Here is a 14,212-nt window from a genome sequence, read left to right on the forward strand (position 1 = left end):
TAAGAAGATTGCTAACACCCTGAAACTGAGCTACAGCATGGTGGCCAAGGTCATACAGCGGTTTTCCAGGACAGGTTCCACTCGGAACAGGCTTCGCCAGGGTCGACCAAAGAAGTTGAGTCCACGTGTTCGGCGTCATATCCAGAGGTTGGCTTTAAAAAATAGACACATGAGTGCTGCCAGCATTGCTGCAGAGGTTGAACACGTGGGAGGTCAGCCTGTCAGTGCTCAGACCATACGCCGCACACTGCATCAACTCGGTCTGCATGGTCGTCATCCCAGAAGGAAGCTGACGCACAAGAAAGCCCGCAAACAGTTTGCTGAAGACAAGCAGTCCAAGAACATGGATTACTGGAATGCCCTGTGGTCTGACGAGACCAAGATAAACTTGTTTGGCTCAGATGGTGTCCAGCATGTGTGGCGGCGCCCTGGTGAGAAGTACCAAGACAACTGTATCTTGCCTACAGTCAAGCATGGTGGTGGTAGCATCATGGTCTTGGGCTGCATGAGTGTTGCTGGCACTGGGGAGCTGCAGTTCATTGAGGGAAACATGAATTCCAACATGTACTGTGACATTCTGAAACAGAGCATGATCCCCTCCCTTCGAAAACTGGGCCTCATGGCAGTTTTCCAACAGGATAACGACCCCAAACACAACCTCCAAGATGACAACTGCCTTGCTGAGGAAGCTGAAGGTAAAGGTGATGGACTAAACCCAATTGAGCACCTGTGGCGCATCCTCAAGTGGAAGGTGGAGGAGTTCAAGGTGTCTAACATCCACCAGCTGATGTCATCATGGAGGAGTGGAAGAGGATTCCAGTAGCAACCTGTGCAGCTCTGGTGAATTCCATGCCCAGGAGGGTTAAGGCAGTGCTGGATAATAATGGTGGTCACACAAAATATTGACACTTTGGGCACAATTTGGACATGTTCACTGTGGGGTGTACTCACTTATGTTGCCAGCTATTTAGACATTAATGGCTGTGTGTTGAGTTATTTTCAGAAGACAGTAAATCTACACTGCTATACAAGCTGTACACTGACTACTCTAAGTTATATCCAAGTTTCATGTCTATAGTGTTGACCCATGAAAAGATATAATGAAATATTTGCAGAAATGTGAGGGGTGTACTCACTTTTGTGATACACTGTACATCTACAGGTGTACGGAACTAGAAGCTGGGGTCAAAGCGCCGCAGGGTCAGCCATCGTACAGCGCCCCTGGAGCAGGGAGGGTTAAGGGCCTTGCTCAAGGGATTCAAACCCACTGTCCTGAAGATCCAGATCAAGGAATGATGTTTATATGAGCACATTACAGACAGGTTGATGAGGGACGTCATGCACTAACTGATGGGCAGGTTTAGCTCTCAAACGTACAGCAGGACACCTGACAGAGGGACGTTCCCTACAATGAAACACACACCCATCCCGACTGGTATTGTTGGTGTGGTTTGATCAGTGGGACGTGCCCTAAAGCCATGAATTACAAAGCAAACAAAGCATTCTCACTGGAACACTCGCTGCTGTAAACCAAACACTGAAAATATCAGTGATTGTATACTCGGTACAGCGAATTCTCACACTGGAACACTTGGCAGATTTTCAGGTGTGTTTGCCTCTGATCGGTCACGGTCACGGACAGAAGAACCGGGGGAAAAATGCTGCGTGAAGACGACGACTGACAGCATGAATAACGGATGAACAAACGATAGAACCGGTTGTTATGAGGCAGGCACCAACGTACATCATTTTTCTTGGTTATGAGCAAATATTTAAAGCTCTGGTCCTGGCGTCATTACAAACTTTTGGGATCATGCGATTAAAAATTGGGACGTTGGAGTGGTGCACAGCTTCTGTCTACCTGGATCAATTATTTATAGCAGTGGATTCTGCAGGCAGGAAATAATAATGATGCATCGATTTGTCTCCAAACTATCCAAAGATCAGAACTGTTCAGGTTCTGGTCTCTTTATGGATGGGGTGTAGATCCATGCCCTTGAGCGCTGGTGCTAGTGTAGACTTTAGAGAGTACGCTGGATGGCAAAGAAGACCAAATCGAACCAAACCTCTCAGTCGAAGCCCGGATAGTCAAATCGAGGACACATTGTGAGAAGAACCAACTCATTTGGAAGGACATAAGTGGTGGGAAGTTGAAGGTAAAAGAGGAAGAGGACGGCCAGCAAGAAAATACACAAATGTAACCTCAAATGGGTGTAATAAATCAACTATATTTATATAAAGGAAATTATACATCTCCAACGGTGCAGAAACAGTTTAGGGAAGGTCCTTTCCTATTCCAGCATGATTGAGCCCAGACTTCGACTTCAAGCCCCAACTTCTGCCCATCTCAACAGCTCTGGGATGAACCGGAACATTAACTGAGGCTTTCCGGCCACTTTTGACGATAAAAACAAGCAGATTCTGACACCACCGGGTTTGAGACGGTTAAGCTCAACGCTACCCAAGATAAGAACCAACCGTACTACATCCAAGAGTGAGAATTCTGGGAAATTAAAAGTGAAAAGTAAAAACAGACCTTGGTGGTGATGCCAAGCGAAGCCCCTTGGTCCAGCAGGACGGACGCCACATCCTTGTGTCCCTCTCTGGCCGCCAGGTGAAGCGGCGTGTACCCAGACGCGGTGGTGGAGTCGGGAGAGGCGCCGTGCTGCAGGAGCAGCTGCACGATTTCGGGCCTGCCCAGACGACTGGAGATATGCAGCGGGGTCTGATCATCCTACACACACACACACACACACACACACACATATGAATTACTTGCAGGACTTCTATCCCTTTTAACGACAGTGGGAGCCTTGTAGGTAGAGTTTTGAGCTGTCAATCGAAAGGTTAAGAGTTCGAATCCCAGCTTTACCATGTTCTTGAGCCTTTAACCCTTACGGCTCTGGGTGCCATACAATCTCTGACCCTGCGCTCCGAAACTGGACGCAAGGCAGGAACACGTCAGCCAATCCTCATCTACTCTCATCTCAGACATGTCTGTGTAGACGCCAGGCTGGCTGATAACAATGCTGAGATTCGAACCCTTTAGAATTTGTTTTGTACAGAGTAAATTGATTTCTATAGACCGAGGGGTCTTAGAAAGGTGTGACCGACACTTAAGGGTCTTTAGGACAATCTCAGAACCCCCTGCTTTAAAAATGTGAAGTGTTTTAGATCATAATGATAAACACTGGGTGAAATTTATAAATGTAATGAGCTGTCACGCCCTTTACTACATGTTTCAATAGAAAGGGGCCACCACAGGACCCCCACTGACCTTTTCAGACCTGTTCTAGCAGTGTCATGACAATAACATGGTTATAATGTGTATATATACGTGTCTTGTGCTGATTTCTGCAATCAAAAATAAGGATTAACACACAGCGCACTTTATTTATCAATATAACAAGGGTGGGCTGCATTGCACCTAGTGATTTTAGGGAAAACTGGACCCACTGTGACAAAAAGTAAACAACCAGAGTACCAACTAAATGTGTGTTTACTGTATGGCATTGCAGCACGTGCACTTTTTTCACACTTCAAAAGCACTAAGTACTTTAAACTTGATATAAAACACATATTAGTACATCTTACCTTGGACTTGGCGTCGACGAGCGCTCCGTTCTGCACCAGGTACTTCACCACGCCCGTCTGTCCGGCCCTGGCAGCCATGTGGAGCGCCGTCTCCCCCCTCTGCGACACACAGACAGACACCCCCGCCGGGTCAGTGCCTAAACTTTTGCTCGGAGGAGCGACTAAGCCTTTGTCTGCTCGTGTTCCAGCCCATGTGCCTGTGTGTAGCCCGAAAAGCAAAACCGGCCCCCCGTCCCTCCCATTATTCCACTCTGAGAGACGGGGGGACGGACCGCCGGCTATGATTACAGTCTGCCTGCCGGCCTGGAACTGTAATTACAGGAGCCTAAAGAGGCTTAGACCTGCGCTCACCCAGGCCCCTGGTTTGGGACGTGAACCTACACTGTTATTACCCTAAAAGGTCTTATTGCATCGGAGCACACAGTGACAGGTTTCCGACGGGACGCGGGCGTATGTGCAGAGCCGAATTCCTTCCGTTGTTTTGCTTTAACGTTATCGGGCTCTGTTTTCACTCATTAGCTGCGTGTGTGTGTGTGTGTGTGTGTGGGCACCGAAGCCACATAAAAGTAGGGTTCGTGCTCCAGTACTCACCACGTTTGTTGTGTTTGGTGATGCGCCGTGGTTTATTAGCTGAGTCACGATGTTTTCGTGCCCCATGAAGGCGGCCACGTGGATCGGCGTGAGTCCGGACTGGCAGACAGCAAGAAAGAAAGACGATTAGAACCATGTGGTGTTAATATTAGTTCATGGTTTAATCACAGCAGGCATAACATTATGACCACCGTCCTAATATTGTCTTGGTCTCCCTATTGCTGCCAAAACAGCCCTGATTCGTCAGGCATGGACTCCACTAGAGCCCTGAAGGTGTGCTGTGGTATCTGGCACCAAGATGTTACTGTAGCAGCAGATCCTTTCACTCCTGTAAGTTGTGAGGTGGAGCCTCCACGGATCGGACTTGTTTGTCCAGCATGTCCCACAGATGCTCGATTGGATTGAGATCTGGGGAATCTGGAGACCAAATGTGCTCCTCAAACCGTTCCTGAACCCTTCCTGCTTTGTGGCAGGGCGCATCATCCAGTCTTCAGGGATACCGTCTCCATGAAAGGGTGGACGTGGTCTACAACGATGCTTAGGTAGGTGGGACGTGTCAAAGTAACATCCACATGGATGGCAGGACCCAAGGTTTCCCAGCAAAACGTCGCCCAAAGCATCACGCCGCCTACGCCGGCTCGTGTTCCCCAGGTAAGCGATGCACACGCACCCGGCCATCCACGTGATGTAAAAGAAAGACCAGACCACCTTCTTCCATCGCTCTGTGGTCCAGTTCCGATGTTCATGGTTCATCCGGTCCTTGTGTGTTTTATTTTTATTTTAAAAACAGCTCTGAATAACAAATACGGACCAAATATTCCTTCTAGTTTACATAAAATGACACTTAAACTCTATTTTAGTGTCTTGTGGCGTCACACCGCAGGACAGTCTACGTTCCTCTCTGGTGACACCAGCAATCAAGGACAATTTAGACCTTGAACATTAGACATTAGTATTTCAGAAAATCCTCATTCAACGAGGTCGTTCACGGCTACGGCGAGTCCGCAGACACCCCGACACGCCCGTCACCGCCCCCCTCCTCCGACCGTCCTCACCTCGGTCACCGCCTGGATCGACGCTCCGTTCTTCAGCAGCAGCTCCATCACTTTGATTCTGTTCTTCTTGCAGGCGATGTGGAGCGGCGTGAACCCGTTCTGAAACCCCAAAAACAACGATCAAAACTCCTGGTTATGTTTTGCACCGGTGCACATGATTAAAAACACACGACACCGTCTATTTCAGGCCTCGTCGTAGCTTCGATGTGTTTTCAAGCTTTATTTCCCTGCTGATGTGAAGCTTGGCAGGGTTTTGATTCGAGGTTTCGACACACCCGTTCTGTTACAGTTACTCAAGTGTGTGTGTGTGTGTGTGTGTGTTTGTGTGTGTTACAGCTTTCCATGCTGCCGTGCAGGAACAAAGTTTGTACGTTTGTGTCCATTTTAGATTAGCACATTTACAGTGATTTAGGGTTAAGAGCCTGGCTCAGGGGTCCAATAGTGACAGCCTTGTAGTAATGGGGTTTAAACCAAAGCCTTTCTGGTTACTAGTATGATGAGTACTCACCAGCGCTTTGGCGTTGGGATTGGCCTTCTTGTCCATGATGACCTTGGCGACTTTGTAGTGCCCACAGTGCGCCGCCACGTGCAGCGCGGTCAGGTAATCGTTAGTGACGTCGTCGACCGGCACGTCATGATGCAGCAGGAGCTGGACGCAGTTCAGGTGGTCGCCCTGGGTGGCCATGTGGAGCGGAGACAGACCGTTCTGCAACACACACACACATTTAAATCCTTTATTTATTTATTAATTACGTCTATAATAATTTAGACATGTCTAATTTCCCTCCATTGCACTGTCAACCTCCAGGATGAGGTGCAAAGCCATCATGTCCATCACACACCCAAAGTAACGTAACTTGTGGGACTAAATGTGGTTCAGTAGCTCTGTTTCTGTTCTGGCCATCTCGTACTCTCGCTCAGTGGTCGTCACCTTCCTGCGTGAGATTTTCAGCAGTTTTCTGATGCTCCTTCCTCATACATGGTTACTGGCCAGGTTACAGCTCCAGTTACCATATAGAAACACTTTGTAGTTCTACAATTACTGACTGTAGTCCATCTGTTTCTCTACATGCCTTGTTACCCCCCTTTCATGCTGTTCTTCAATGGTCAGGACCCCCACAGGACCACCACAGAGCAGGTATTATTTAGGTGGTGGATGATTCTCAGCACTGCAGTGACACTGACATGGTGGTGGTGTGTTAGTGTGTGTTGTGCTGGTATGAGTGGATCAGACACAGCAGCGCTGCTGGAGTTTTTAAACACCTCAGTGTCACTGCTGGACTGAGAATAGTCCACCAACCAAAAACATCCAGCCAACAGCACCCCGTGGGCAGCGTCCTGTGACCACTGATGAAGGTCTAGAAGATGAGCGACTCAAACAGCAGCAATAGATGAGCGATCGTCTCTGACTTTACATCTACAAGGTGGACCGACTAGGTAGGAGTGTCTAATAGAGTGGACAGTGAGTGGACATGGTATTCAAACACTCATACCAGCACAACACACACTAACACACCACCACCATGTCAGTGTCACCTGCTCTGTGGGGGTCCTGACCACTGAAGAACAGCATGAAAAGGGGCTAACAAAGTATGCAGAGAAACAGCTGGACTACAGTCAGTAATTGTAGAACTACAAAGTGCTTCTATATGGTAAGTGGAGCTGATAACATGGACAGTGAGTATAGAAACAAGAAGGTGGTTTTAATGTTATGGCTGATCAGTGTTATTCAGCCGACCAGACTGAAGTATTGAGGTATTTAACGGTCACTACGAGTGGAAATCTACAAGGAAGGACAGAGAGAACTTCACCGTTCAGGCCACATCAGTGAAGGATTAAAGCTGATGAAACGTTACTTTAGTCTTGGACAGAATCGGAGCTCCTCGATCCAGCAGCATCTCCACCACTTGCTCGTGACCACTCCTGGCTCCGCAGTGGAGCGGCGTTAATCCGTCCTGCATGTTCACAAAACACAAATAGAGAAAACACACATTCAGTTAAAAAGCCACTCGGCCTCCTGCCAACAGGACCAGTCTGTCTTCCGTACGGGGTCTTTTCTCCCAGTGATCCCAGTCTGTCTGAGCGCACTGGAAAAAGAGATGCGTACGACAGCTGCTGGTAATTAAAGCGAGCGTAATGTCAAACACATGTGGCTCTGATGTAATGCGACCGCCGCCGTTCTTTAAAGATGAGCAGAGCGTGGGATGGGATCGCTACGAGCACTACATGCTACGCTATACGGTCATAAATATGTGGACACCCTTCTTGATCAGGTAGAGCGTTCTGCAACATACACACACACACACATTTTAATCCTTTATTTATTTAATGTTATGATACTTTAGACATGTCTAATGTCCTTCCATTGCACTGTCAACCTCCTGTGTGATGGTTGCCTTTACAGATGATTCAGCATTCTCCAACGCCCCTTTTCCCAAAGTCCAGATAAGATCCGTAAACGCTCGGCTGGACAAGTGTGGCGTGCACAACTCCCTAACCTTAACCACCCTTCAGATTAAACACCTCTGAGATGAACTGGGATGCTGAATAAGAGCCAGAGGAGTTTCCCATTTAACTCACAAATGCTCTGTTAACTGGATGAACACAAATTCCCACAGACGCCCTCCAAAATCTTGTGAAAAGACTCGTCAGAAGACTGGAGCCTGGAGCGCTCGGGCGGTGCAGCATTTATACACGCGGGTTCGAATCTCAGCTCTGCTACTGGCAGGCCAGGCGCCTATACGGACCACGATTACCCTCTGTGCGCGATACGGGTATCTTTTTATATGGAAAGTGACCCTGGGTATAAGAAAAACGCTATATAATTTCAACATATTATTATTATTATTATTGTTTTTATTATTATTATTATTAACTCGTCTGTTACAGGTGAAAAGAAGTGGTCTATAGTGCACACGTGTCGGAGGGGGCGTGTGTTAGTCACGGCCCTCCGTGAGGTCTGGAGCAGTAGAAAAAGCGAACTGTGATTGGATACTTAGATATGACTAGATTGGAAGGAAAATTAGGGAAAATGCAAGAGTGGAGACTGTTATAGCTGTAAAGGGGGTTTTGTGTTGTTTGAAAAGCACTAAAACTATTTTTCCAGTGTTCTTGTACTTCGGTGCACAATCTAAACACATGAGCTCATTTCCTCGGGTTTAAATATAAAGCTGAAGCGGGTTCGGTGCCACCACAGGCGACTCTGACCTTGGTTTTGGCATCGATGCGCGCCCCTCGCTCCAGCAGCAGCCGGACCATGTTGCTGTTCCCTCTCTTGGATGCCACATGGAGAGGCGTGATGTCGTTCTGTAACGGAGAGGAGGCAAAACACACCATACGACATGAACATACACGTATATACTTCACTTCATACGTAGGTCATTATTTACTCTATTAGAACCAGATGTCATAATTGCTATTATGACATCATAACACGTCCCTGGACCCACCAGCCCGATACAGTCGACTATGTTATGGTAACAGTAACCACGATAACACCCCTATTCTAGTGACAGGCGCACATTCTTCCCACATTATAGCCCCTGAATACACATGTGTCATGTGACCACCACTATATATATATATATATATGTGCATACAGTAAACAGCCAAAACATTAGGACCACCCGTCTATATGCTGTCAATACAGCTCTGACCCGATACATCATGGATCCTACAAGATATCTAGTGTTCCTGTGGTATCAGGTACCAGGACATTACCGGCACGTCCTTCAAATTATGTACGGAATGGGCACTCTGATTGGTCAGAAGAGTTTGGCCCACTGTACTGGTAGCCACAAAAGCCCTCCTCCTCCATCGGTCAGTACCAGACGCCATAGCTTGGTATCATTCAGCTTTAATGAGTCCTGACTGCCCAACAACCTGTCGACGGTTCTTGTACCTGCTCAGACTCCCGAAGTTTTCTGCTACACCCCATGGTTCTGATTCCATTCAAACCAGTAAGCTCATGTTTCCAGTGCAGGCAGCTGTGTGTGTACGCTCAGAGTGGCATCAGCAGCTGCGGACACATGGCTCGCTACTGCATTCTCCTGCGGAGGGGGGTGGGGGTTCTAATCCCTCGTTTCAATCCAGTTAAAGCATTCTAAACGTTCCCTTAACAAGAAGAGACTGTAGGTATGGGTTGTAGAGGTGCCACGCCCAGTGAAAAAATATGCAGATCTGAAAGAAGGGCCTGGGTTCGATTCCCAGGCTGGATGGAGCTTGCATGTTCTCCATGTGTCTGTGTGGGTTTCCTCCCACAGTCCAAATAAATGCAGTCAGGTTAACTGGATCTACTAGAAAGTGGCATCACTGGAGTGGCGATCTGTCCGGGGTGTTTCCTAGCTTTCAGCCAATGAATCGGACCCACAGTGACCCTGACCAGGCTGTAAATTTTTGACCTAGGAGATTTCAGATCGGTAAAAGGGAAGGATGGAAGAATAGATGGTTGGATGGATGCGTTTGGTAAATGGGTGGATGGATAAATAAAGGAAAGAATGGACATTTAGTTGGATGGATGGTTGGATGGATGGATGGTTGGATGGATGGATGGTTGAATGGATGGATGGTTGGATGGATGGATGGATGGATGGTTGGATGGATGGATGGGTGGTTGGATGGATGGTTGGATGGATGGATGGGTGGTTGGATGGATGGATGGATGGTTGGATGGATGGATGGATGGTTGGATGGATGGATGGATGGATGGGTGGTTGGATGGATGGATGGATGGATGGATGGTTGGATGGATGGATGGATGGTTGAATGGATGCATGGATGGATGGATGGTTGAATGGATGGATGGTTGGATGGTTGAATGGATGGGTGGTTGGATGGATGGATGAATTGGTGGATGAATAGATGGACGGATGGACGTTGGAAGTCTTACTCTGGCTCGGAAGTCCACGGCGGCCCCGCGGTTCAGGAGCAGCGTAGCCACGTTGATGTTGCCATAGTGCGCGGCTATGTGCAGCGGGGTGAAGCCGCTCTGGATCAGTCAGAGAAAGAACACAGGGGTCAGAACATAACGTACCCCCTGTCCCAAACCCCCACCCCACCCCAAAACCCAGCACAGCAGACAGGGGGGCAGAAATAGGGCGGAGTACAGCCAGTCCTACACTGATAAGCAGGGTCAGGATGAGCTGGACGGACGGACGGACAGACATAAAGCCGTCTGAGAGTCCTACAGCTCCATGCATCTGGAGACCGCTGGCAAACATGCTCCCAAAATGATGTGCATTAAACACCCCAATTCCAAAAAAGTTGGGACAGTAGTGTTCTAATATTTGTCCCAATTTAGTCGTATCCAATTCCCCTATCATATTCCCCTCTACTGCTGCAGAAGAGGGTCGTGCCTAACACGCCTGCACACGCAACGCACTAATCCCCATTATCCCCCGTCTCTGTGCAGCACCTCGATCAGCCAGCAGAGGTCGTAACTGCAGCAGTTAAGAGGAATCTCTACCTAATGTAGATTCCACCCACCGTCCCAACTTTTTTGGAATCGTGTCCGTCTAAATGATGCACTTAGCATAGCAACAAACAGCAAGTGGTAGAATATAGTGTGGTAGGTGTGTGAGCTTAGCTGTGAGGGGTTTCCAGTAGGGTTAGTGAGTAGTTCTGACTGAGCTCTTGAGGTTTGGGTTCTAGGTGGGTTTGGTTACAGAATCATGCCTATCTGCCATGCCGTTTATGGGCGGCACAGGGGACATGGAGGCGCAGATAATCAGCAGGTCAGTTCCTGCACCTCTGTGAGGGGTTTCCAGTAGGGTTAGTGAGTAGTTCTGACTGAGCTGTTGAGGTTCTGGGTTCTGGGAGGGTTTGGTTACAGAATCATGCCTATCTGCCATGCCGGTTATGGTGGGATGAGTGGGCTAGCCTATAGGAGAGGGGTGCCCACGTTTGGATCTAAGCTGAGTGCCGCTCATTCAATGCCATCCTTTGCTTTGTCTGCGTTTCCTTTCAGAGAACTTGGTTAGATGGACGACCAATCTTTACTTCTGCTCTGTCCCTGTCCTGTCCACTTTCTCAGCTGCAGGCTGTGGACATTATTTGTTTCTTCGTTTGTTTATGATATTTCACCCACAAATTCAATTATATCAGGTGCCAGGCTATGCTTGGCACCTCACTGACGAATGGTGACCTGCCCTGCTCTCAGCGATCAGGACGCAGCGTAATAAATGAACTTTTTTAACATGGCAGATAAACAACCTGAACACTGAACGCGGTGCCACAAGCCCCCCAAATCCCACTGCAACCGGCATGAATGAGCAACCGGGTAAGCGAAGCACACAGACAGGAAATAGGGTGATGCATGAACAGGAAGCAGCAGGCGTGAGCAGGACAAGGGCGTGAATATGCCGCACATGTACCTCTGTGGTTCTATTCACCATCATCTATGGAGGGCGCAGCCATGGACCCGAGAGGGGGGAAAGAACGGCATGGTTAGTGTTCCACAAAGTCACAATGGTACCAATGAGAGCTGATTTACAGTAAATAAAAACAAAAACACAACAAAATACCACAAAAACACCATAAAACACAACAAAACACCATAAAAACACCATAAAACACAACAAAACACCACAACCGGATGGTAGATGGAGAATCTGTGACCTACAGAAGCACCGACGTTCACTCAGGGATCAGCTGGATAAAAACGTAAAACGTCCACCAGTACCATCAACGTAAAAAACCACATGATGGATCGTGACCTATGGTGGTACAGGGTGCGTGAAGGTCACCTTGGACTCCACGTCGGCGTTGTGGTCGTTCTGAAGCAGCAGCGCCGCCGCTTTGGTGTCGTCTTTGCGGGCGGCGATGTGCAGAGCCGGGAGTCGAACTTTCCCCTTGGTGTCGTTCTCCAGGAGCAGAGAGACGACCTGATCGTGACCCTGCTGCAGGGCTACGGCCAACGGGGTGAAGCCGTCCTATAAACACACACACAGCATGAATATATACCTGAGCTGACAGGTGAGGCATGTTTCAAATGCACGTAGGACTGGTGAGTGTGTGTGTGTGTGTGTGTGTGTGTGTACCTCAGTGGCGATGCTCTGACTGGAGCCGTTGTCCAGCAGGAATCGAACCACGTCCAGATGATTCTCCTGTGCCGCCATGTAAAGCGGCGTGAAACCGTTCTGGGACAAACACACAGAATTATAATTAATTAAAGTTTGGAAAGACAGCTCTGGCTGTGGTTCGCCGGAGTCCCGACGCTGACTTTTAAACCTTTTCAGACTAAAAAAAGCACACCCTGTTCCATCAAAACAAATTCCAAAATAAATTCAAAGAAGGGAATGGGGGTGTGTGTGTTCGAATTTATTTTGGAATTAAATAATAGAATATAAAGAATTTATTTTAGAATTAAATAATTAAATTTAAAGAATTTATTTTCAAGTTAAATCATTAAATTTAAAGAATTTATTTTGGAATTAAATCAATAAATTTAAAGAATTGATTTTGGAATTAAATTGTAAAATTCAAAGAATTAATTCTGAAATTAAATAATAAAATTCAAAGAATTTATTTTGGAATTAAATAATTAAATTTAAAGAATTTATTTTGGAAGTTAGTCATTACATGTAAAGCATTTATTTTGGAATTAAATCATTACATTTAAAGAATTTATTTTGGAAATAAATCAATAAAAATCAAAGAATTTATTTTGGAATTAAATCATTAAATTGAAAGACAAGTCATTAAGTGAGGGTTAAATTTTTTCTTGATAATAACTGATGGTTTATGTACTTTATTTTGCATATTAATCGGAAATTATATTTTATTTAAAGATCCGATGCAACACTGAGTAAACAATGAAAAAAGAAAATTAAAACCTAAAAACAACATACATACAGCCGCCCTGTGAAATACGCTGACTGTATATTTTCTAACACGTTGTATTTCTTTATAACACCGATTTTTTTTCTGCTCCCACACACAGACACTCGGGACGGAGGAATGAAAACACCTCGCTTTACATTTCCTGACCATCGCTGAAGAAGTGCTGCTATTTTTACCGCCTCGAATCAGCAGCACAGGCTGCACTCGTGAGGAGTGTGTGCCGCTCTCCAGATAATCTCCTCCCGCTAATGCAAAACTCTGTGTGTGTGTGTGTGTGTGTGTGTGTAAGAGTGTGTGTGATATAACACAGCGACTTTCCAGCAGTTTCTGGAAATCGAGCCGCAGGACGCAGCGTGATGGAATCCGGAACATCCCGGTCCTGTCGTCACGTACGGTCACGTCGGGACGCGACGGGCACTCGTTAACCATGCCAACCACGTAGCAATGCAGCTGGCCTGTCTGAAAACCTGCTGATCTGTCTACTCCTGAGAAGAGGGCATGTCTAAATAATCTGTCTTATCAGTTCCATGTCTTAGAATCCTCTTTGGCGTTTCCTCATGCCAGTCTTACCTGAGACTGGGCGTTGACGTTGGCGCCTTTGCTCACCAGCTCCTTCACCACCTCGGTCTGGCCGGCGAGGGACGCGATGTGTAGCGCCGTGTTTCCTTTCTGTGAATATAAACACACCATCACTATTCAAAGCTTCCAACAGCTAAACAGTGCCGTCATTCCTCCCTAATCACTACCGGCTCCTGCCAAGCGTGCCCGGTACGTGCCCGGTGTGTTAGTGCCAGTAGTATGGGTGACTTGGGCATCTGTGAGGGTGGCATTAATGCTGTGGGCTACGTGCACAGTTCTGAACAGCGTACAAGCCACGCCACAACCTGTACGTCCTGCAACAGTGTGGATTTGTTAGAAGACACGACAGGTGCTAGACCGGACTGCCTGCAGTCTAGACCAGGGTTCTGACCACCCAAAAAAAAGGGTCGCAGAGAAAAATAGTAATAATTAAATAAATGAATCAACAAAAAACAGGCACATAAATGCGAGGCTTTATGTTACATCTTGTAAACCACAGTGGGACCAGATTTTGGTGCATTTCGTGTTGGTGCATTGGTGACTGTCCGGCAGAT

General features: G+C 47.2%; 1 protein-coding gene across 18 annotated transcripts in view; it reads right to left on the reverse strand.

Moving 5' to 3' along the window:
- ank3b (ankyrin 3b) overlaps positions 1-14,212 on the reverse strand; it is a 121,000-nt gene that overhangs the window by 48,073 nt on the left and 58,715 nt on the right. For 13 of the 18 annotated variants that reach the window (XM_063002668.1, XM_063002664.1, XM_063002672.1 and 10 more), the window contains exons 4-15: positions 13,650-13,748; positions 12,278-12,376; positions 11,984-12,169; positions 11,612-11,635; positions 10,129-10,227; positions 8,448-8,546; positions 7,097-7,195; positions 5,749-5,946; positions 5,241-5,339; positions 4,186-4,284; positions 3,595-3,693; positions 2,537-2,734 (exon numbers count right to left, since the gene is read on the reverse strand). In XM_063002668.1, the coding sequence (XP_062858738.1) occupies positions 2,537-2,734; positions 3,595-3,693; positions 4,186-4,284; positions 5,241-5,339; positions 5,749-5,946; positions 7,097-7,195; positions 8,448-8,546; positions 10,129-10,227; positions 11,612-11,635; positions 11,984-12,169; positions 12,278-12,376; positions 13,650-13,748 (1,398 nt within the window). The remainder of the gene's footprint in view (positions 1-2,536; positions 2,735-3,594; positions 3,694-4,185; positions 4,285-5,240; positions 5,340-5,748; positions 5,947-7,096; positions 7,196-8,447; positions 8,547-10,128; positions 10,228-11,611; positions 11,636-11,983; positions 12,170-12,277; positions 12,377-13,649; positions 13,749-14,212) is intronic. The other 5 variants (XM_063002674.1, XM_063002669.1, XM_063002677.1 and 2 more) reach the window with 1 other exon arrangement.

This window comes from Trichomycterus rosablanca, chromosome 10 (genome assembly GCF_030014385.1).
Source record: "Trichomycterus rosablanca isolate fTriRos1 chromosome 10, fTriRos1.hap1, whole genome shotgun sequence".
In the NCBI taxonomy this organism is placed as follows: domain Eukaryota; kingdom Metazoa; phylum Chordata; class Actinopteri; order Siluriformes; family Trichomycteridae; genus Trichomycterus; species Trichomycterus rosablanca.